This window comes from Oncorhynchus mykiss, chromosome 13, assembly GCF_013265735.2.
Source record: "Oncorhynchus mykiss isolate Arlee chromosome 13, USDA_OmykA_1.1, whole genome shotgun sequence".
NCBI lineage: Eukaryota > Metazoa > Chordata > Actinopteri > Salmoniformes > Salmonidae > Oncorhynchus > Oncorhynchus mykiss.
This window is the reverse complement of record NC_048577.1, coordinates 19570193-19595596: the sequence shown is the minus strand read 5'-3', so window position 1 is coordinate 19595596 and position 25404 is coordinate 19570193. Positions and strand designations below refer to the sequence as shown.

General features: G+C 45.6%; 2 protein-coding genes across 4 annotated transcripts in view; both read left to right on the top strand.

Moving 5' to 3' along the window:
• Positions 1–4672: 4672 nt before the first annotated feature.
• On the top strand, positions 4673–10796 carry LOC110485837 (CCN family member 1). Its single transcript, XM_021557030.2, has 5 exons — positions 4673–5034; positions 6084–6297; positions 7252–7623; positions 7903–8081; positions 9052–10796. Exons 1-5 carry the CDS (start codon positions 4984–4986, stop codon positions 9355–9357), a joined length of 1122 nt encoding a protein of 373 aa, XP_021412705.2. The 5' UTR covers positions 4673–4983; the 3' UTR covers positions 9358–10796.
• Positions 10797–10932: 136 nt separating this feature from the next.
• Positions 10933–25404, top strand: part of LOC110485835 (rab11 family-interacting protein 4A) — an 88973-nt gene continuing 74501 nt past the window's right edge. For all 3 annotated transcript variants that reach the window (XM_021557027.2, XM_021557028.2, XM_021557026.2), the window contains exons 1-3: positions 10933–12356; positions 21218–21305; positions 23658–23743. In XM_021557027.2, coding sequence (XP_021412702.2) covers positions 12147–12356; positions 21218–21305; positions 23658–23743 — 384 coding nt within the window. In that variant the 5' untranslated portion in view covers positions 10933–12146. The remainder of the gene's footprint in view (positions 12357–21217; positions 21306–23657; positions 23744–25404) is intronic.

Here is a 25404-nt window from a genome sequence, read left to right as displayed (position 1 = left end):
CACAGCCATTAAGAAGTAGGACAAGATTCCACAATCAACAACAGCCTGATCAGCTCTATGCGAAGGAGATGTGTTGCACCACATGAGGCAAATGTTGGTCACATCAGATACTGACTGGTTTTCTGATCCACGCCATTACCTTCTTTTTACGTTATCTGTGACCAGCAGACGCATATCTGTATTCCCAGTCATGTGAAATCCATAGATTAGGGCCTAATGAATTTATTTCAATTGACTGATCCCCTTTTATGAACTGTAACTCAGTAAAATCTTTGAAATTGTTGCACGTTGGATTTATATTTTTGGTCAGTGTATAATAACTAGGAGGAACTCCAAATTCCTCTCTTTTCTCCTCTTTCTCTGCCCCTTCTCTTCCTTCTGCCCCTTCTCTTCACATTCATACAAACTTTAATTTTCTGTTTCAGAATACGACTACTAAATTTTCTCTCCTTAGTCTACCTATTTCAGACTTATTTAGATGATTAGTGGAATTAAGTTATGTAACATATATTTAGCCCTCTACATTTAAATCTTAATATCTAAATGTTAAAATATATGCTGGGTACGGCCAGGCCAAGTTGCCTATAGATGCTGATCTTGGGTCAGTTTTGCACTTTCCCCGTAATGGTTAAGGTTAGGATTTGGGGAGTTGAAGCTGATTCTAGGTCTGTACCTAGGGGACACTTCACCCCAGAGTTTGTTTTTGTGTGAAATACTGTACCTTACGCCATGCTGTCAGTAGCACCACATATAGGGGTGGAGCAGGATATGTGGAGTATGCTACCTCCTCCCCTTGAAAAAACAAACTCAGTTACCACAGAACACCTGTCCTCCCTTTCTCCTCTTCTCCCCCTCTATCCCTGTACTCCTCCTTTCTCTCCATTTCTTCTCCCTCTCAGGCAAGTCTTCTCCCACAGTCTTCTTCTCAGCCCAGTTCTTTGTCCATCGCTTCCTTTGGTCTCCTTGTTCTCCCCATTCTGCTCTCAGCCACTCACTCATTCTCTCCTGCACTGTCTTATCTGTATCCAGTTCCATGCTTTGTGTTCACCCTGTGTAACTGGCCTTAGAAACACAATATCAGCTGTTTCTTTCTTCCGTTGTGTCATAAGCACACTCTATTCCCTACACAGTGGACTACTTTTGACCAAAGCCCATAGAGCTCTGGTCAAAACTACTGCACTACATAGGGAATAGGGAGCCATTTTGGATGCAACCATAGTATGGTGCTCCTCAATCTCTAATGTACTGTCTATCTGTATTGTGTTCAACCTGTGTGACTAGCCTTAGAAACACAATATCAGCTATTTCTCTCTTCCGTTGTGTCATTAGATCCATCCCAAATGGGGATACATAGGGCATAGGGTGCCATTGGGGCAGCCATAGTATTGTGCTCCGGTGGTCTATTTATCATAGGGCTTCTGACAGTCACCTCAACAATTGTCAGACCAGGAATAACCTCCAACTTGACTTGTTCTCAAATGGGCTGGTGCCTTAGTCTTTGAAAAAGCATGTTTAAAAAAAAAAAAAAAACATGTCCCAGTCTGTCTCGTACAGCTCAGTGATGTGGCGAAAACCTGTGGTCATTGGTTAAATAGGTCTCTCAAATCCTGTACCCCTGGATTAAAATAGATGGGCCATGACTTCCGTCTCCAATGGTCACATCATTACCACTGGTGACAGACAGATCGTCTACATCCCAAATGGTATACTATTCCCTTTACTGTGTAATACTTTTTATCTGGGCCTACAGGGCTCTGATCAAAAGTAGTGCACTATATAGGGAATAGCGTTCCATTTGGGATGCAGGGAGCTTCTACGCCCAACAGCAGTGTTTCCCGAATGGTGTGTCAGGACTAGCTGGTAAGTTGTGGCTAGTCCCTTCCGGATCGCTGATAATGCAATCAATCATATTCAAACACCAGCAGTTGTCACAAAGTGCCTTACAGATACCCAGCCTAAAACCCCAAAGAGCAAAAGCACAGTGGCTAGGAAAACTCCCTAGAAGGAAGGAACATAGGAAGAAAACTCTACAGGAACCAGGTTCATTCAAAAGGCTTTCGGTGGATCACAACTCAAATCAGGAACCACTGCCCCTCAAAGAGTAAAAATGAAACACCTGCCAGTTCAAAGAGGCCCTTCTATTTACATATGAGCTCTGTGGACTACAACGCTCTATTGAGTAGTAACTGTTGCAAAACTGCTTTGCAATCAATAGCAATGCTGCTATAGGCAGTCTATAGGAGACCAATATGACTGCTAACCGTTCAAATTGTTCTCACCTGCACATTCTCCCTATCATATTTCAGACATTCTTTCATCAAATAAGGGTTGTGTGTTTGAGGTGTGTCAGGAATGGAAAGAGCACACGGGAGGAGCTAACCACAAAGAAAGAGAACTTGATGGGAGAAATGGGAATGTAGTATTGAGTGGGAGTCTGGGAGAAGACGCACAATGGGCTCAAATGGGCTTTTAGTAATAAACAGGGCTAACCATTAACTTTACAATACACACCAACGTCTATCCTCATGGCTGTGTCAGCACAGACCACCCCAATTCAAGACTGAAAGCTAGGCAGACATGGGGGTCGTTTTAAACAATCACGACCCAGACAGTACCCGTTCTTTCGTGGACGTAGACACTTCATAGGAATTAAAGAAACACATCTGTGCAGTCCATAAAATGAACAAGGTTTTATTAAGCCACAAGTAGGCAGACAAGGTCTCACTTCCCTGAAATTGTGTAATACCTATACTATTAATATAGCTGTAATGTTTTGCATTTCACCTTGACCTCTTAAATTTGTTGGTACTGTTACACTAGTATCAGTTTTGAGAATGACACAAATATTCATTTCCACAAAGTTTGCTGCTTCATTGTCTTTAGATATTTTTGTCAGATGTTACCATGGAATACTGAAGTATAATTACAAGCATTTCATAAGTGCCAAAGGCTTTTATTGACAATTACATGAAGTTGATGCAAAGAGTCAATATTTGCCGTGTTGACCCTTCTTTTTCAAGACCTCTGCAATCTGCCCTGGCATGCTGTCAATTAACTTCTGGGCCACATCCTAACTGATGGCAGTCCATTCTTGCCTAATCAATGCTTGGAGTTTGTCAGAATTTGTGGGGTTTTGTTTGTCCACCCGCCTCTTGAGGATTGACCACAAGTTCTCAATGGGATTAAGGTCTGGGGAGTTTCCTGGCCATGGACCAAAAATATCTATGTTTTGTTCCCCGAGCCACATAGTTATCACGTTTGCCTTATGGCAAGGTGCTCCATCATACTGGAAAAGGCATTGTTCGTCACCAAACTGTTCCTGGATGGTTGGGAGAAGTTGTTCTCGGAGGATGTGTTGGTACCATTCTTTATTCATGGCTGTGTTCTTAGGCAAAATTGTGAGTGAGCCCACTCATTTGGCTGAGAAGCAACCCCACACATGAATGGTCTCAGGATGCTTTACTGTTGGCATGACACGAGACTGATGGTAGCGCTCACCTTGTCTTCTCCGGACAAGCTTTTTTCCGGATGCCCCAAACAATCGGAAAGGGGATTCATCAGAGAAAATGATCCTCAGCAGTCCAATCCCTGGACCTTTTGCAGAATATCAGTCTGTCCCTGATGTTTTTCCTGGAGAGAAGTGGCTTCTTTGCTGCCCTTCTTGACACCAGTCCATCCTCCAAAAGTCTTCGCCTCACTGTGCGTGCAGATGCACTCACATCTGCCTGCTTCCATTCCTGAGCAAGCTCTGTACTGGTGGTGCCCCGATCCCGCAGCTGAATCAACTTTAGGAGACGGTCCTAGTGCTTGCTGGACTTTCTTGGGCGCCCTGAAGCCTTCTTCACAACAATTGAACCGCTCTCCTTGAAGTTCTTGATGATCCGATAAATGGTTGATTTAAGTGCAATCTTACTGGCAGCAATATCCTTGCATGTGAATCCCTTTTTGTGCAAAGCAATGATGACGGCACGTGTTTCCTTGCAGGTAACCATGATTGACAGAGGAAGAACAATGATTCTAAGCACCCCTCTCCTTTTGAAGCTTCCAGTCTGTTATTTGAACTCAACCAGTATGACAGAGTGATCTCCAGCCTTGTCCTCGTCAACACTCACACCTGTGTTAATGAGAGAATCACTGACATGATGTCAGCTGGTCCTTTTGTGGTAGGGCTGAGATGCAGTGGAAATGTTTTTTGGGGATTCAGTTCATTTGCATGGCAAAGAGGGACTTTGCAATTAATTGCAATTCATCTGATTACTCTTCATAACATTCTGGAGTATATGGAAATTATACATACATGCTGACATGCTGAGGCAGCAGACTTTGGGAAAATTAATATTTGTGTCATTCTCAAAACTTTTGGCCACGACTGTAAGTATTATTGTACTGTACTGGGAGTGTCTGCAGTGCTCACCAGCAATCCGGGTGTATTTATCTTGGTGTTAGCAGAGCGGTGGCTACAAAGGTGGAATGTCAGTAAAACTAAATGTGACTTAAAAGCACCGGTTACATTTTCGTCCAGCCAATAAAATAAACACGGACAACCTCTACGGATTTTTATGAATGACGGTATTCATCCCCAAGCACGCCCCCTAATTAATTTGTAGCCCTCTCCTTAACTCCACCCATTTGGAATGTCTGGCCCGCTGCCCGAATGATAATTGGCTGGACATAATGGCGACGCATGGGCAGAGTTTCTGCGGAGCTCACGAGTTGGTATAAAGTAGATCAGGATACTCTCTCTGTTGAATTGTTTTTTTTTTTTTTAGAGTGCTGTGACGATCTCGAGGAAGGGATAAAAATAACTGTTCTCTACACTTCAACTACTTCTATTCATCTAACGCAACTGTGCGATTGTAGTCTATTCTTGAAAGAGGTTTTAAAAGTTCAGAACTCTCTTAAAGCGAACTAATAACAAGATCAGAGCTTGTTTTGTTTGTTTGTTGACAACTGTCTAACGTTTCATTGGAATTTTCAATAATTATGGCAAAACGTATCATCTTTGTTTTCTTGACAATGGCAGTCACCAGTCGGGTAAGTTGTATCACCTTGGCAGCTGTCAAATTGGTATGATTTCGATCATGTGCAAATCATGCAACAAAATAGCAACGGATGAGTGGAGCACTTAGGCTGTTTGCAATGACCAGTTGGAGGTGGTTTGACTGTCATACACAAGTAATTGTATTTTAGAGAGACACAAGTGAAAACTTTGTCTACCGTTTTTTTTCTGTTGCCTGAAGATATATATTTTCAAACTGCTGTAGCCTACAGGCTATTTTGTAACACTTTTACAAGACAGTCCTACTGTGTAACTGCTCGTGTAATTACAGTGTAACAGTTTTGTAATTACTCATTGTTACAATTAGTTACAATGTACTGGTCAGTAGTAATCCTTACCCCTAACCCAGTGTACTAATGAGTAATTACAATACTTGTTACACTGTGATTACAGGAATAATCACAGTTATAAGTGCACTGTAATGTAAAATGTAACCGACTGATTTTGTAGCCTACCAGTTCTACCTTGAATTGTTTCTTTTTTATATATAGGCATGTTTGTGCTTGTCAAATAACTTTGACTCACTGTCTGAGGGTGGGACTTTTTACATACTGTAGATTTTTTTCTAGAAGAAGTTGGCAATGAAGAGTGATGTACTGTGACTCGAATCATGAGTTGGCAGGGGATTGGGTACAACACTTAAACAGCTGCCTAGACAAACAAAACATCCACAAGGGTGAAAGGGTAGAAATAATATGAGCAAATTAAATTGGTACTTCACATTGAAGTTAAAGTATATAAATTCACTGTAAACAGTGTTCAAAACCACTCCAAATGGGACACAATAATCATGTTAAATAATCAGTTGACATCTCACAATGAACAAAAAATGATCGAAATAGACTCCTAGAGCATCTTTATCACTAGTAGTGTTTTACCCATGAAGGCAGACCACAGCAAGAAATTACATTACAAAAATGATCTCTTTGCTTTCCTATGCTTCTCTCTGTTTATGCCTATGAACCTAAACCTCTCCTCTACCCCCCCCCCCCCCCCCCCCTCCTCTCTCCTCCCCCTCCTCCAGGTGGGTGCCAGCTGCCCGGCGGTGTGTGAGTGTCCAGCCATGCCCCTCTCGTGCCCCCCCGGGGTGAGTGCGGTGGCCGACGGCTGCGGGTGCTGCAAGGTGTGTGCCTCCCAGCTGAACCAGGACTGCAGCCCCACGATGCCCTGCGACCACCACAAGGGACTGGAGTGCAACTACGGCAATGACGTGACCCTGGCCCAGGGCATCTGCAGGGGTAAGGTTGTGATAGGGGGAGGAAGTGGGGGCGTTTGAAAGTGTGTATTGTAGAAGTGTTAGGATTCAAAGTGTGTAATGTAGGTTGTAGGTGTTCAGTGTTGGAACTATGGTGAGGTATAAATGGTGTATGCGTATATCTTGTCAAGTGTGATGTGTAGTAGTTAGTTGATGCTGAGTTTTTATGTGATAGCATCTTAGGGTGCATGTATGAGAAATATTACCATAGGACTAAACCATGTGTTGAACGTCACCACAGCCCCGGACTTAACACGTTGTATCCCAGTGGGATACACAGACCAAAATGGAACTAGTTCTATCTACATCAAACCAAGATTCCAATCCTTCATAGACTAAGAATGGAGGCTCCGCCTTGTCCGTGATATGGAGACAGAGACTCTTCTGGATTCTTACTCACAAGACTTCCTTTCTCTGACCCTCTGACCTCCCTCTAGATCTGAATGTTCTCTCTGGGTTACAGTCTGTGTGCCATGTCAGTGTCGGTTATTGCCCCTCTCGTGCCTCCCCGGGGTGAGTGCGGTGGCCGACGGATGGTTGTTAAGGGGAGGATTGCGTAAAGGGGGTTTCAGCTACTGTAACCGGAGTATATGGCAGATTCCTCCCGGTCATACCTGGGATTGTCAGTGGAGGTTCTTGTACTTTGACTTTAAAACACATCCTCATATTTAGACTCTCCAGAGACATGGAAGCAGGGTTCCCAAAATACCCCCTCGTTACATGATAGCACATTGCATACTGTAGATTGTAAACATATATGTGTATACTGTATGTATGTGTATATTTATGTTACTACCTCAAAGTGGTCTTAGTATCCATCTAAATTGCCCCTAAAGGAATTATGACGTTGAATTGAGTTGTACTGAACTGTACCTAACTGTACTGTACTGTGCTGAGCTGAATTCAATGCATTCTCCTCATTTCCCTCTCTTAACAGCGAGAAAGGAGGGTCGTACGTGTGAGTACAACGGGAGGATCTACCAGAACGGTGAGAATTTCCGTGCCGGCTGTAAACACCAGTGTACCTGCATCGACGGCGTCGTAGGCTGTTCCCTGCTCTGTGCCAACCGTCTGCCCCCCGCCACCCCCTCCTGCCCCTACCCCCGGCTGGTCAGGGTGCCAGGGCAGTGCTGCTTCACCGTGGACTGCCACAAGGGTACCTGGCGCCTTCCCCCCACCAAGCAACATCGCCAACCAACACAACCCAAACCTCAGCCAGACCAGTACCAGCCGGATAACACACTGGGCAATGAGCTGGTGGAGAGAGGCAAGGGCTGGGAGAATGAACAAGGCTACAAGCACCTGCCTGGTGAGGAACTGTTGCACTATTGACATTGACCAAATGCATTGTTATTGATCATGATAGATACTTGGCTGTAGCTTATCATGTACACTGAGCGATTATCGCTAGCACTATTAGCATTTTTGGTATAGTAGTTGATGACTATTGGTCGATAGTTACTCATGTTTGTCTGTACATCAGCCAGTCCTATATCCTGATTTCTTCCCTCTGTAGTATATTCTCCCTATAACCCCCTTCCTTCCTCCCCTTTGTCTCCTGCGCTCCTCTTCCTCCCACCCTTCCCAGTATGGAAGCATTCGTTGGAGAAGTGTGTTGTCCAGACAACGGACTGGTCCCAGTGCTCACGAAGCTGTGGGATGGGAGTGTCCTCACGCATCACCAATGACAACGCCCAGTGTAAGCTGGATAGAGAGACGCGCCTCTGCACCATCCGGCCCTGCGGTGACGTAGCCATCCCGCCCAAGGTAAATTCTATATTTAGACAACGCAATAGGAAACTGTGTGTGTGTCTCTACCCATCAGTATGAGCACAAGCATGCAGTACAAGAGAAGAGAGTGTGACTGCACATATCTTCATCATCATCATCATCATCATCATCCCAGGCAATACAAATATCTCCCTTATCATCTACTGATCTGGTATCACTTTGATAACAAACCCACAACCCCCTAGACTGTTTCCTCTGCGGAGCACGTCCCGGTGGGAATAGACTAGCGTTGATTTACTCACACTGGAGGTGGTGCCCTTTTAAATATAGTCCCCTCCACCCCACCCACGGCATTCCTGCCAAGCAACTGTCCATAGCTAGGCGCCTGGGCCCTGTGCACTCAGCCAGGGAGATGGTGTGTCTATATTAATCCTCTGTTTCTCTGGCTCAGTGCTTACGTCCCAAATGCCACCCTATTCCCTATTTAGTGCACTACTTTTGACCAGGGACGATAGGGCTCTGGACAGTGCCCATAAGGCTCTGGTCAAAAGTAGTGTACTATGTAGGGAACCGGGTACAATTTGGGACGAACGACTGTGGGCTGGGAGATTATAGCTGATTTATCACAGACTAATAAGGTCTCTGTCTGTCTGAGTGCAAGATTAATGCGTTTCAGTGAGTTTGATTTAAAACGTTGTTTTGTCACTGTGTGTGTTCAGTTAATTTCATAACTTTACCATAATTGAATTAACTTTTTGTTTTGTTTTCAGTACTGACACTTTGTTAGTGATAAGTGATAAATTCATGATGATTTGGTTGCATAGGCCTTCCGGACATTTATTCAAAGATATTTTAAAGATGTCTGCAAAAGTTTGTCATTTTATTGAAACAATACAGGTGCCCCGACAGTACAGCATGAAACTTTTACTTTCCTCTGCTCTCTCTGATTATCTCCCTCTTTCTCTCCCCTCCTCTCATCCCCCTCCTCCTTCTCTTCCCTTTACAGAAGGGCAAGAAGTGCTCCCCGACTCCAAAAGCCCCAGAACCCATGCGTCTGTCGTATGGCGAGTGTCAGAGTGTCCGCCTCTACCGGCCCAATTACTGCGGCGCTTGTACGGATGGCCGCTGCTGCTCGCCGCGTCGTACGCGCACCGTTCCTGTGACTTTTGTGTGCCCGGATGGCGAGCGTTTCCAGAGAGACGCCATGTTCATCCAGTCGTGCAAGTGTAGCAAGGAATGCGGCCATCTCAACGAAGTGGCCTTGCCACCACAGCACTGGATGTATGGAGACACACATAAGTTCATTGACTAGCTTGATCGTGTTGGAACAGAATCCTCAAACTTGACTGAGAACATTGACAAGGGAAGGGTGACATTTTTAAAATAAATACCATGGGCCTTGAGGGTGTTTTTCTCTGCAGGCCTCAAATAACAGAACTGAGCTTCACAAGGGGCTCTCAGTGAAAACCTGGCACTATAATAGCAAACCCCCAAATAGTAAAGTACTTACTGTATGTTTGACTGGAGTGGTTTTGATTGACAGGTCATCCATCCACTCCTGAATGTTCCTCAGACATGGGTCTGAACTGAGGCCTACAGTCCCACCTGCCATTTTTGTTTAGTTACGGTATGACATAATGAACAGGACCCAGCCACGAGTTGCTAAGGCCTCCACAGCAGCGACAGAGAGAAACAGACGACAACACAGCATTGTGTTGTAGAATAGAAACACATGAACTTGAAGGAACTGTACAGGGTTATTTGCTGTATGAAGTGATATGATGCTTTGCCCACACTAACCAGGGTCATATTCACTAGGCACCAAATGGAAGAAAGAAGTCTGACACAGGGAGGGACAAGCTGAAGTTGTTCAATAAGATATATACTTGTTTTGGTTATCCATTGCAAAACATTTTGCTAGGGTGTGCACTAAGTCTACAACCCAGCTCTATGAGGGCTGGAGTGATACCGAGGCATCCCACAATGCACTGAGAACCGTGACTTTAGAAGATAAGTGACATCAAGCCTGGATGGGCTGAAACGTCTTGACGAAGAGACTGATAAAATGGAGCATTTAGCTCAATGCAGGGTACTCGCGATATTAACATTATTTATTCGTATTCTTATCCAAAGAACTTGACACTAACTCTCCGCAATAGAGAGTGACGTTCAGTTTAGTTGGGATGATGAGCCATCTAAAAACAGAGGTTTATGTGAGAGGTGGTAATGAAAGAAATGTGTGTCTCAAATGGCACACTATTCCCTATAGAGTGCACAAAGTAGTTCTCTATGCAAGGAATGGTAATGATAGATAGCCTGTCTCCACTGACTGCAGTACTAAAAGGAGCACTGTCTGTAAATGAGACGTGTTCAGAAATGACTGGACCAATACCAATTCACTTCAAATGACCTCTAATCTCTTACCATATTCAGTTACGTTTTATTAGCATGAACGACAAAGCCACTGTTGCTAAAGCGAAGTGAGATAATGTAATCAACAACAGTAAAAAAAAAAAATGAATACATAATAATGATAATAATAATAATAGAGAATAATCGATAATGAATAACATTGGCGAATAATCTTCAATATTATGTACGTTTGGGATTCATTCATGTATTGTATGCTGTTCGTGAAATCCAAAAAAAACTATTGCTTATACATCTTTAATGATGATTCGTTACTCCAAAACTGTAATATGAAATGTTTTACTATAAAACTGTAAAATACAGTACAATGTCTACTTCAAATGTGTGTTTGTCATAACTGAGAATATGTAGCCAAGCTATTAATGGCACTAGGGATTGTTGTTGTTGACATGATACAAAGCTGACCTGCCTGCTATAGAGTTTCAGTTACTTGTGATGTTTTATTTTAACTTGGCTTGTATCGTTTCAAATTCTTTCATTTGGCAGTCATTTTATTAGCCCCTAGCAAGAGGTTGATAAACTTAAAGGGATAGTTCACAAAACACACCAACTTGGCTGCTTATACATTTTTGGGAATGTGTTAAAGGGATAGTTCACCCAAATTACAAAATTACATACTGGTTTCCTTACCCTGTTAGCAATCTATGGGCAAGGTAAGACAGTAATCACTGCTTTGTTTCCACTATTGGCACAAATCCAATACAAGTCAATGGTACCGATATAAGCATTTTTCACGCTTCATGTCCAGATCATCTATAATAACTTCCCTGACCTACACAATCAATTTGAGATACTTTAGGGTGATTTGGTCAGTAAGCACAAAAACATGCTAATATCAGTACCTTTGTGCCACACATGCAAAAAAAATAGGATTTGGAGACAGTGACTAGGTAAACAAAAACCAAGCATGGATTGCTGTCATACCTTGTCCGTAGACTTGTACGGCATTTTGAAATTTGGGTGAGCTATCACTAACAGCGGACTAATGAACAAAATACTAAACTATTCCTTTAAGTCTATACCTTTAAGGCTGAGGCAGGGTGAAAAGGATGCTAAAAAGCCACTCTGTTATTTTTTGTCACTGAACAGGAACTCCAGTATTGATGCCATCAACACAAACAGACAGGGATGGATGCTGGGGGGTGCACAGACTCGACCAGTCAGTATGGGGCAGAATGTATGGAGAGACCCATTGGGGACCATAGACATTGAGGTTTAGGTGGTTTAGACCTATTATTAAATGTATTGAATAGCATCTGCTTTATAGTGAGTGTACTGTACACAGAGATATCACAGGTCAACACTGACATTCTCACAGAATCAAATGCAGACATTTACAATACTTTGCCCTCTGGTGGTGATTTTTCATCAGTGCCCGGTTTATCAAAAATGATCTGTCTGGATTTCGCATATAGGGATGGGATTAAACGCATGGAAATATAATGACTAGGACGGGTGTCCTCATTCAAGTCAGTGATTCTACCGTTCTATTCATTATATGTTTATCCATTTAATCCTGGCTGCTGTTTATAGGTTTTTCCCGCTTGTGTATCTATGTCAACCTCTTCCAACTCGCAGCATCCAGTGGTCCTCGCGCTCTACTGATCGTGTGAAGTCACGCACGCACTGCTCTCGAGCGCGCTCAGCGCAGCGGCGGTTCCCGCCTCGGGGATGGCGCCCTCTGCTTTGGTGTTCAAGTCGGGTTTTCAACCTCAGGACAACAAACCTCGGATGGAAAGTGTACTTCCCGACCCGGAGCAGCTATTGCTGTTCCTCAGAAAACTCAAAGAGGTGTTCGACGTGTGCGACGAGGATTCGGGTGGTTTCATTCGCGTGGAGCATTTCGTAGACCTCGGTTCACAGTTCGGCCAAGGAGACGAGGTAATTAATATACGTTCCAAGCAAGCATCACCTGGTGTTTCATGTACGCCACAGTAGGGTTTGTTTATACGTTTTGAAGGCTTTGTTTCTATGCTTCTTGTTGTGTTTTGTGTCGTGTAAACTATGTTATTACACATGCATAGACATTTACTTACAAATTCATTTTTGTTTGGCTATCATAAAGTGGAACAGGCTCTTGCTAAATCATTTTGGTAGATATGTGCTTTATTTTATCGTTCTTACAGCGTTGACTGCAATTAAACTTAGTTCAATGTGTACCAAAAGCTGAACAAAGTGTCTTACACCTGTAAAGGTATATTTACTTGGATGCTCTAAAAAACAAGATAGACGTGAGATTTTATTTTCAAGTAACGTTAGAACTAGTTTTCAGTGTGGAGAGTTCAGTAACACTTTCCAGTGAGATAATCTGATTCAGCCTTTCACTCTCATTCCGTGTATTCTGGCTCTAATTTTGGCCCAAAAAGTGAAACTCATTTTCGTCAAAATGTGTTATTTTGTGGTAGAGAAATTAGGTCAACTACTGAGAGAGAGAGACTGGAAAATAGGCTAATTGTGTTCGTCTGACAGTATTAATGAACTATAGCCAATAGCTCTCAATTGCATCAGCCTTTTGATATTTAATATAATGTGTCAGTCTCAACACAGTAATTAACATAGACAGACAGGTTTGTTTTAGTAAAGGAGTTTTCGCTGTAATAAATTAGGCCTTAACACAAGCCTTCTGCCATTTGTTGTGGCATGGCTGTGCTCTGCTGAACTTGGTTGAGGGATTGTGTGAGCAGACCTGCCTGTGTAGATTCAGAAACAGATATATATAGCCTAGAATAGAATCAGCGCAAAGCACACAAGAGACGTTATCTTATCCTAACCCCTCCCTGACCTGCTCTGTCTGAATAATAATTGTGTGCAATGAATTGGCACTCTCAGTATGTGAACAATTAACCATTTTAATTGGTGCTCTGTATCTTTGTAAATATAATTAGGTTGGTAATAGACCACTTTGCCTGTCTCCACACAGGCTTTTTCCAGTAAGAATGAGTCATAGGCTGTGTCCGAAATGACACCCTATTCCCTATATAGTGCACTACTTTTGACCAGAGCCCTATGGGTCCTGGTCCCCCTGGTCAAAATAGGGTGCCATAGTATGCATACACAGGCAGATCTGCATAGCTCTACAGGAGTCCACTGTCCTGCAGTGTGTCCTACTGTTCTGAGTGTGAGTTGGGGATGGATGCACTCGACTTCCCACAGGTTGATAAGCATAAACTGACCTCTGACCAGTTTTAACGGGACAACCCATATACTCCCGATGTTGATGTTTTAACTGTTGTTGATAATAAACAATGATACTGAAGTAAGGCCCATCCAAAAATAGGTTGTTGTTCATCTGAACATAAGTCCCTTGTGTTCCACTGTATGTCACAGGGCAGGAACATTAGTGTTGATTGGCTCCCCCGTGTTCTGTTGCTTATCACTTCTCTGGAACATTAGCTCTGATTGGTTCCTTTGGGATGCTTTGCATGGACTGTGGGCACATGGATTGAATCAAATCAAATCAAATTTTATTTGTCACATGCGCCAAATACAACAGGTGTAGTAGACATTACCGTGAAATACTTACTTACAAGCCCTTAACAGTTTAAGAAATAGTTAAGAAAATATTTACTAAATAAAATAAAGTAAAAATAAAAAGTAACAGTAGAATTACATAACAATAACGAGGCTATATACAGGGGGTCCAGTACTGAGTAAATGTGCAGGGGTAAAGGTTAGTCGAGGTAATTTGTACATGTAGGTACTGGTAAAGTGACTATGCAAAAGATGATAAACAGCGAGTAGTAGCAGTGTAAAAACAAAGTCTGGGTGTCCATTTGATTAATTGTTCAGCAGTCTTATGGCTTGGGGGAGCCTTTTGGACCTAGATTTGGTGCTCCGGTACCGCTTGATGATGTGGATAGGGGTTAAAAAGGGGTGAAATTAATAGTAGGTAGTGTGGGTGTTCAACCATGCATGTAGCATCAACACTCCCCTCAGCAGAGGTAGTGAATAGGTTAATATGGACCCTGAATTCTAATGTTTGAACTACCTTAGTTCGAAATTAAATGAGCATTTGAGAAAGAGGCAGCTCGATGAAGCTAAATCTTTTCATCTTAACAATTTCCTCAAAGCTTCCCTCAATAGTTTTATTAGACCACATATGGGCCACTATATTATTTGACACTGATGGTCATCTATGAACGTTTGAAACATCTTGAAGAACAATTTGGCCTTAATGGCCATGTACTCTTATAATCTCCATCCGGCACAGCCAGAAGAGGACTGGCCACCCCTCAGAGCCTGGTTCCTCTCTAGGTTTCTTCCTAGGTTCCTGCCTTTCTAGGGAGTTTTTCCTAGCCACTGTGCTTCTACATCTGCATTGCTTGATGTTTGGGGTTTTTGGCTGGGTTTCTGTATAAACACTGTGACAACTGCTGATGTAAAAAAGGCTTTATGAATACATTTGATTTGAGTTACGCACACAGAACATGATGCAGATGAGATTAAACCTGTCTGGACCTCTGTGTCCCACTGGCCACACATAGCCTCAACATCATCCTTTCACTGCTCCCATATTCTGACCTATCCTGTCCACTCCCTCTATCCAGACACTCACAGTCACACTGACCCCCTCTTCCTCCTAATCCAGCAGAACTGAGTTTAATCTACTAAAAACTCAGACTCACTGGTCCAAATTATCCAACGCAATGACCTTAATTTCACCCAGTATTTTCCTGTTGACCCAGTTGCCGTGCCGACAGTAACTAGGGTGTTGGAGCCGTGACCGTCCAGTGTGTGTTTTGACTGACAGCTGGCTTACACGGTGAGGGATGGTGATGCACAGCTGTATAGAAGAGGTTGGACAGATGGGAGAGAGGACCCATTGTATGTGTGTGGTCTGTCGAAGAACTGTCTTCCACCACATTCTCAGACACACTCACACAAATGTATGAACACACACACACACACACACACACACACACACACACACACACACACATCTCTCTGTTATTCACACGGTCATTCTCGGTCACTAGCAGGTCTCTATCTCCAGCATTTACAATTTCATGACACCGTTGTACCAGCCCCAGTCTAAAAGTAGGAGTTGAAAGAGCTGCAGGCAGCATCTAAAGTGCATTAAATGCATAATTCAGGAGCACAGTACAGTACCTCTGTGTATCTGCCCCAGCCCACATGAAAGATGTGGATGTGGGTTGATGGTGGGAGCGACATCTATTGGTTGGTTGCAGCGGTGTTGTACAACATGCATATGCCTGTATATATATATATATATATATATATATATATATATATATATATATATATATATATATATATATATATATACACACACACAGTCTTATGCATTCTATAATGAGTGAGATCCTCTATGTCTAAAGAGCCATACTTTTGCTCTAGGTCATAACAACATGAGGTGTGTTGTAGTGACTCAGTAGTGATTCAGAGAGGGACTGTTAGAACAGGTGGTGGTGGGAGGCTCACAGCTACAGGTCACACACACACACACACACACACACACTGTTACGGTGCGTGAATGAGGACCCAAAAGCGAATCAACTTAAACAGAGCTTCTTTAATTACCAAACATAGGTAGGCTCAGATGGACCGGCAGATTCCGACAGGACAGGACAAGGTTACAGCAAACATGACGATAGTCTGGCTCAGGCATGAATGACACAAACAAACAAGAATCCGACAAGGACAGGAGCAGAAACAGAGAGAGATATAGGGACCTAATCAGAGGGAAAAAGGGAACAGGTGGGGAACGGGGTGAATGGGTAGTTAGAGGAGACAAGGGACAGCTGGGGGAAAGCGGGGGAGAAAAGGTAACCTAACACGACCAGCAGAGGGAGACAGGGTGAAGGGAAAGGACAGAGACAAGACAACATGACAGTACATGACAGTACCCCCCCACTCACCGAGCGCCTCCTGGCGCACTCGAGGAGGAAACCTGGCGGCAACGGAGGAAATCATCAATCAGCGCACGGTCCAGCACGTCCCGAGAGGGAACCCAACTCCTCTCCTCAGGACCGTACCCCTCCCAGTCAACTAGGTACTGATGACCACGGCCCCGAGGACGCATGTCCAAGATTTTACGGACCCTGTAGATAGGTGCGCCCTCGACAAGGATGGGGGGGGGGGGGGGGAAGACGAGCGGGGGCGCGAAGAACGGGCTTAACACAGGAGACATGGAAGACCGGGTGGACGCGACGAAGATATCGCGGAAGAAGAAGTCGCACTGCGACAGGATTAATGACCTGAGAGATACGGAATGGACCAATGAACCGCGGGGTCAACTTGCGAGAAGCCGTCTTAAGGGGAAGGTTCTGAGTGGAGAGCCAAACTCTCTGACCGCGACAATATCTAGGGCTCTTCGTTCTACGCTTATTAGCAGCTCTCACAGTCTGCGCCCTATAACGGCAAAGTGCAGACCTGACCCTCTTCCAGGTGCGCTCGCAACGTTGGACAAAAGCCTGAGCGGAGGGGACGCTGGACTCGGCGAACTGAGATGAGAACAACGGAGGCTGGTACCCGAGGCTACTCTGAAAAGGAGATAGCCCGGTCGCAGACGAAGGAAGCGAGTTGTGGGCGTATTCTGCCCAGGGGAGCTGTTCTGACCAAGACGCAGGGTTGCGAAAAGAAAGACTGCGTAAGATGCGACCAATAGTCTGATTGGCCCGTTCTGCTTGACCGTTAGACTGGGGGTGAAAGCCGGAAGAGAGACTGACGGAAGCCCCAATCAAACGGCAAAACTCCCTCCAAAATTGAGACGTGAATTGCGGACCTCTGTCCGAAACGACGTCTGACGGAAGGCCATGAATTCTGAAAACATTCTCGATGATGATTTGTGCCGTCTCTTTAGCAGAAGGAAGCTTAGCAAGGGGAATGAAATGAGCCGCCTTAGAGAACCTATCGACAACCGTAAGAATAACAGTCTTCCCCGCTGACGAAGGCAGTCCGGTGACAAAATCTAAGGCGATGTGAGACCACGGTCGAGAGGGAATAGGAAGCGGCCTGAGACGGCCGGCAGGAGGAGAGTTACCGGACTTAGTCTGCGCGCAGACCGAACAAGCAGCCACGAAACGACGCGTGTCATGCTCCCGGGTGGGCCACCAGAAACGCTGGCGAATGGAAGCAAGCGTACCCCGAACGCCAGGGTGGCCGGCTAACTTGGCAGAGTGAGCCCACTGAAGAACGGCCAGACGAGTAGGAACGGGAACGAAAAGAAGGTTCCTAGGACAAGCGCGCGGCGACGGAGTTTGAGTGAGTGCTTGCTTTACCTGCCTCTCAATTCCCCAGACAGTCAACCCGACAACACGCCCCTCAGGGAGAATCCCCTCGGGGTCAGTGGAGGCTACTGAAGAACTGAAGAGACGAGACAAAGCATCAGGCTTGGTGTTCTTAGAGCCCGGACGATAAGAAATCACGAACTCGAAACGAGCGAAAAACAGCGCCCAACGCGCCTGACGCGCATTAAGTCGTTTGGCAGAACGGATGTACTCAAGGTTCCTATGGTCAGTCCAAACGACAAAAGGAACGGTCGCCCCCTCCAACCACTGTCGCCATTCGCCTAGGGCTAACCGGATGGCGAGCAGTTCGCGGTTACCCACATCATAGTTACGTTCCGACGGCGACAGGCGATGAGAAAAATACGCGCATGGGTGGACCTTGTCGTCAGAGAGGGAGCGCTGAGAAAGGATGGCTCCCACTCCCACCTCTGACGCGTCAACCTCGACAACGAACTGTCTAGAGACGTCAGGTGTAACAAGGATAGGAGCGGATGTAAAACGATTCTTGAGGAGATCAAAAGCTCCCTGGGCGGAAACGGACCACTTAAAGCACGTCTTGACAGAAGTAAGGGCTGTGAGAGGAGCTGCCACCTGACCGAAATTACGGATGAAACGACGATAGAAGTTCGCGAAGCCGAGAAAGCGCTGCAGCTCGACGCGTGACTTAGGGACGGGCCAATCAATGACAGCTTGGACCTTAGCGGGATCCATCTTAATGCCTTCAGCGGAAATAACAGAACCGAGAAATGTGACGGAGGAGGCATGAAAAGTGCACTTCTCAGCCTTCACAAAAAGACAATTCTCTAAAAGGCGCTGGAGGACACGTCGAACGTGCTGAACATGAATCTGGAGTGACGGTGAAAAAATCAGGATATCGTCAAGGTAAACGAAAACAAAGATGTTCAGCATGTCTCTCAGGACATCATTGACTAATGCCTGAAAGACAGCTGGAGCGTTAGCGAGGCCGAAAGGAAGAACCCGGTATTCAAAGTGCCCTAACGGAGTGTTAAACGCCGTCTTCCACTCGTCCCCCTCCCTGATGCGCACGAGATGGTAAGCGTTACGAAGGTCCAACTTAGTGAAAAACCTGGCTCCCTGCAGGATCTCGAAGGCTGAAGACATAAGAGGAAGCGGATAACGATTCTTCACTGTTATGTCATTCAGCCCTCGATAATCTATGCAGGGGCGCAGAGACCCGTCCTTCTTCTTGACAAAAAAAAACCCTGCTCCGGCGGGAGAGGAGGAGGGGACTATGGTACCGGCGTCAAGAGCTACAGACAAATAATCTTCGAGAGCCTTACGTTCGGGAGCCGACAGAGAGTATAGTCTACCCCGGGGGGGGGTGGTTCCCGGAAGGAGATCAATACTACAATCATACGACCGGTGTGGAGGAAGAGAGGTGGCCCTGGACCGACTGAACACCGTGCGCAGATCGTGATATTCCTCCGGCACCCCTGTCAAATCACCAGGCTCCTCCTGTGAAGAAGAGACAGAGGAAACAGGAGGGATAGCAGACATTAAACATTTCACATGACAAGAGACGTTCCAGGAGAGGATAGAATTACTAGACCAATTAATGGAAGGATTATGACAAACTAGCCAGGGATGGCCCAAAACAACAGGTGTAAAAGGTGAACGAAAAATTAAAAAAGAAATGGTTTCACTATGATTACCAGAAACAGTGAGGGTTAAAGGTAGCGTCTCACGCTGAATCCTGGGGAGAGGACTACCATCCAGGGCGAACAAGGCCGTGGGCTCCTTTAACTGTCTGAGAGGAATGTCATGTTCCCGAGCCCAGGTCTCGTCCATAAAACACCCCTCCGCCCCAGAGTCTATTAAGGCACTGCAGGAAGCTGACGAACCGGTCCAGCGTAGATGGACCGACAAGGTAGTGCAGGATCTTGAAGGAGAGACAGGAGTAGTAGCGCTCACCAGTAGCCCTCCGCTTACTGACGAGCTCTGGCCTTTTACTGGACATGAAGTGACAAAATGACCAGCGGAACCGCAATAGAGACAGAGGCGGTTGGTGATTCTCCGTTCCCTCTCCTTAGTCGAGATGCGGATACCTCCCAGCTGCATGGGCTCAGCACCCGAGCCGGCAGAGGAAGATGGTAGTGATGCGGAGAGGGAGGCGACGGAGAGCGCGAGCTCCTTTCCACGAGCTCGGTGACGAAGATCAACCCGTCGCTCAATGCGAATAGCGAGTTCAATCAAGGAATCCACGCTGGAAGGAACCTCCCGGGAGAGAATCTCATCCTTTACCTCTGCGCGGAAACCCTCCAGAAGACGAGCGAGCAAGGCCGGCTCGTTCCAGCCACTGGAGACAGCAAGAGTGCGAAACTCAATAGAGTAGTCTGTTATGGATCGATTGCCTTGACATAGGGAAGACAGGGCCCTGGAAGCCTCCTCCCCAAAAACAGATCGATCAAAAACCCGTATCATCTCCTCCTTAAAGTCTTGATACTGGTTAGTACACTCAGCCCTTGCCTCCCAGATTGCCGTGCCCCACTCACGAGCCCGTCCAATAAGGAGAGATATGACGTAGGCGACACGAGCAGTGCTCCTGGAGTAAGTGTTGGGCTGGAGAGAAAACACAATATCACACTGGGTGAGGAACGAGCGGCATTCAGTGGGCTCCCCAGAGTAACACGGCGGGTTATTGATTCTGGGCTCCGGAGATTCGAAAGCCCTGGAAGTGGCCGGTGGATCGAGGCGGAGATGGTGAACCTGTTCTGTGAGGTTGGAGACTTGGGTGGCCAGGGTCTCAACGGCATGTCGAGCAGCAGACAATTCCTGCTTGTGTCTGCCTAGCATCGCTCCCTGGATCTCGACGGCTGAGTGGAGAGGATCCGAAGTCGCTGGGTCCATTCTTGGTCGGATTCTTCTGTTACGGTGCGTGAATGAGGACCCAAAAGCGAATCAACTTAAACAGAGCTTCTTTAATTACCAAACATAGGTAGGCTCAGATGGACCGGCAGATTCCGACAGGACAGGACAAGGTTACAGCAAACATGACGATAGTCTGGCTCAGGCATGAATGACACAAACAAACAAGAATCCGACAAGGACAGGAGCAGAAACAGAGAGAGATATAGGGACCTAATCAGAGGGAAAAAGGGAACAGGTGGGGAACGGGGTGAATGGGTAGTTAGAGGAGACAAGGGACAGCTGGGGGAAAGCGGGGGAGAAAAGGTAACCTAACACGACCAGCAGAGGGAGACAGGGTGAAGGGAAAGGACAGAGACAAGACAACATGACAGTACATGACACACACACACACACACACACACACACACACACACACACACACACACACACACACAGACAGATAGAGCTGTCAGCAACTTAACATGGAGAATCTGAGTCAGACATTAAAAGATTGTTGACAATTTCATCTGTAGGTTTGCATAGATTCTCTTTGTATTGTATGAAGCCGAACCCATGACTCATTATTTTGTTCAACCCTTTTGTTGCCTGTTCCATGGTCTCCAGGTGAAGAAGTTGGCCAAATGCTTGGACCCCAATGCTCAGGGCAGGATCAACTTCAAGGAATTCTGCCATGGAGTGCTGGCTATCAAAGGTAGGACTGAGAGGCATGCACAGGAAGCCAACCATCGGCAACTGCATAATTCAGTTTTACTGGTGTGTGTGTGTGCGTGTGTCTGCTTGCGTGTGTGTCGTGCCTACATGCATGTGGTGTCTTCCCACTGAGGCAGAAGAGCATCATTCAGCAACACTATTCTGCCGTTACCCTCCTACTCAGGTTATAGATGCTGGGACTGAAGAGGCTGGGTAACTCCTACTGCCTAGTTACCATATAGTTACCATGGAGGAGAGTCGAGTCACATGTTCATACATACGCAGCCTACCTACAAAATGGTCAAACAATATTGTTCTCTTTTTCATAAGAAAGTAGTCTAGCTCAACCCACCAGAATATTTTTTTTTCTGAGAGCGCCAATCAAAGCTCGGCTTGAATATTGCATTTACAACAGCCTCCTGTCCAGACAGTGTGTCAGCTCTCCCTCACTGACTATGTGAGTCTCGTCAGCCAGGCTAAAGAAAGAGTGCATCAGCATCAGAAAGTGAAGGTGGAGAGACATAAAGGATGCTGGAGAGTTAGTGTCAATCAAAAGTGAAGCCCTAAAATTTAGAGAATAAAAAGTCTGCTTTGGGTTATGTGAGTCATTCATTGACATTATGATAATCCTGCCCATGATTGAATCTTAACATCTCCACCATGGTCAGTTTGTTTTTCCCTGCTACACACTCAAGGCTGGTTTCTGCCAACTCATCATAACTGCTCTAACTGACCGGCCGGCCTCCTCTTTGTTCTGTCTAGAGAGAGAGAGTCCCTGTAAACCAGGTCAGTTTGTTTTTCCCTGCTACACACTCAAGACTTGTTTCTGCCAACCAGTACACATGAGTGGACACCAGCCAACCAGGGCACATGAGTGGACACCAACCAACCAGTACACATGAGTGGGCACCAGCCAACTAGGACACATGAGTGGACACCAACCAACCAGAACACATGAGTGGACACCAGCCAACCAGGACACATGAGTGGACAAACCAACCAGGACACATGAGTGGACACCAGCCAACCAGGAGACATGAGTGGGGAACTAGCCAACCAGGACACACGAGTGGACACCTTCAACCAGGACACATGAGTGGGGCACCAGCCAACCAGGACACACGAGTGGACACCAGCCAACCAGGAGACATGAGTGGGGAACTAGCCAACCAGGACACACGAGTGGACACCAGCCAACCAGAACACATGAGTGGACACCAGCCAAACAGGACACATGAGTGGACACCAGCCAACCAGGACACATGAGTGGGGAACTAGCCAACCAGGACACATGAGTGGGGAACTAGCCAACCAGGACATACGAGTGGACACCAGCCAACCAGGACACATGAGTGGGGAACCAACCAACCAGGACACATGAGTGGGGCACTAGCCAACCAGGACACATGAGTGGGGAACCAACCAACCAGGACACATGAGTGGGGCACCAGCCAACCAGGATACATGAGTGGGGAACCAGCCAACCAGGACACATGAGTGGGGAACCAGCCCCGGCAGGACACATGAGTGGGGAACCAGCCAACCAGGACACATGAGTGGGGAACCAGCCCCGCCAGGACATTGTTGTGTATTGCTGGGGCCAGACACATTAACGGCTAACATCTAACGCTCATAGAGCTCCATTGTAATTAATTGACATCAGGTGTGCATGCTTAGCAGTGTCCTGCCTCTACTCTGGTCCCAGCCCAGCCACTGCAGCCAGGGGCTAAATCCACAACCTACAGATGGTGCAGTGACGCTAAGGCAGGGTATGGGCACAGGGAGTTTGCCTTGTTAATACGGTGCATGCGTGGTGTCATGTCAGGTGCAGATTAACCACAGATGATGGACTGAAGGCTCTGTTTTAGTCAGATTAAGCTGCTACTAGTCTACTCCCACTCTAAGTTAAAGCTGAGCCCTCATGTCTCACTCTTACAAAGCCGAAGACTGCGTTTCTAACCTACTCCCAACCAATTATTAATTCATACCAACGCACTCCTTCATCCCCCCGTGTCACTATTGGCTCGCTGTCTGTGTGAATATGTGTGTGTTGAATTATAGATAGGAGAAAAGTAAATACACGTGCAGAAGTTCACGTTTCCTAAATACTTACAGGGAATGGATTGTGAGCTCAACTAGTCTACTTCATGTAACTGTGGCAGTTGTTTTCTGTCTTGATGTCTCATTACTTTATGCTAATATAATGGCTAACAAGAACAACAAGGTCTCACATCAAGGATTTCATTTGATGGAAAGAAAAGCTACCCAGGAATGGAGAGACAGTGGGAGTTAAAGAATGCCATGTTATTCTATACAGTATGTATAGAACACCTTCTCCCCGTCTCTCTTTCAGGCTGTGAGGGGATCCTGAAGACCACACTGGGAGCTCGCAGTATCACACGGCGTCCCTATGAGACCGACAACGGTTACTACTACCAGGTATATAATGCGTGTGTGCCCTTCGCCAGGCCAGCCTCTATAGTTGTACACCCCCCTCTTTTCAGTCTAAAGTTACGTGAAACCCTCAAACTATGTTGTTTTCTTGTAACATGGGAGCTTTGACTTTCTAAGCCCTTCATCCCAAATCAAACCCATAATGTGGTTACATTTTTACACAGTCTTTTCTCTCTCTGCGCGGTGGATCAACCTAGATTAATGTCAGCACGTGAATCCGGACATAAACTCTAGCCAGAGTCAAGGCAAACTCTCACACAATGGATTAACAGGGGATGTCTGTTTCACAAATGCCATCCTATTCCTTAGTGCAGTACTTTTGAGCAGAGCTCTATGGGCCTTGGTCAAAAGTAGTGCTCTATAAAGGGAGTAGGGTATCATTTGGGACGCTGTCAAGGTTTATACACTGAGTATACCAAACAATCCAGGTGAAAGCTCTGATCCCTTATTGATGCCACTTGTTAAATCCCCTTCAATCAGTGTAGATGGATTTTTAAGCCTTGAGACATTTGAGATGTGGATTGTGTATGTGTGCCATTCAGAGGGCAAGACAAAAAATGTAAGTGCCTTTGAATTGGGTATGGTAGTAGGTGCCAGGCGCACTGGTTTAAGTGTGTCAAGAACTGCAACGCTGCTGGGTTTTTCACACTCAACAGTTTCCCCTGTGTATCAAGAATGGATCCACCACCCAAAGGACATCCAACCAACTTGGGTGTCAGCTTGAGTGTCTTCTCTTTTTCATCCACAAGGAGGCAGTGTTCAACAGCAAAAGCTAATACAAAAGAACTGGAATTTTCACACACTGAAAATACAGTCAGTGCTTCTTAGGCATCACATCAAATATAGTGAGTTGCACCATACCTTTACAAATGTATGTCTTTGCCAACATTACTTATTTAGATTTTATTGTAGGCCTAGTAGTTTACTTCAAAGTTACATTTCATAACATTTTTGTGTGGTTACAGAGTACAGTTTTTCAGCGTAAGTACCTCATGTGACCAGAGGGTGGTGTACTTTATCCATTCCAATGCCAAAGAGTAGTCACAGTAGCTGGCCCAGATTCTCCCCAGCCCAGCCCCATTCTGTAGACATGGCCTTTGTTTCACAGCTTCTCTCTCGTTTAAGGTCAGTAAACTAAGATAATTGGCTTATTATGTCATGAGTGGTGTACAGTCTATAACATTGTTTCCAAGAGATGCCCCCAAAGGTTTCACCACACTGGAGCAGACCTGGGTTCAAATATGATTTAAAATAATTTCCATCTGGCACTCTAGGCAGGCTAGAGCAAATGCTCAATGTATTTGAACCCAGGTCTGCACTGGAGAGGAGGATCCCCATATTAGGTGTTACATTATGTGTCATTGTAATGTCCCACTCGCCGGGTCATCTCTGGGGAAACAAGATATAGTGTGGTAACGCTTTCTACCACAACACTAGGCCAGGGGTCTCTCTTTTTATGTAAGCAATGTTAATGCATTGGTTTAATGTCAGTAGGTATTAACTAATGAATGTTTTGCTGTTCTGTTTTCTCACATCTTGATATGGCATCAGTGTTACACAGTTACAGAGTAGTACTTTCACTCCATTTCGGAGAGTTACAGGATAAAGGATAGGATAAAGACATACATCTTTTGTATTTTATTATG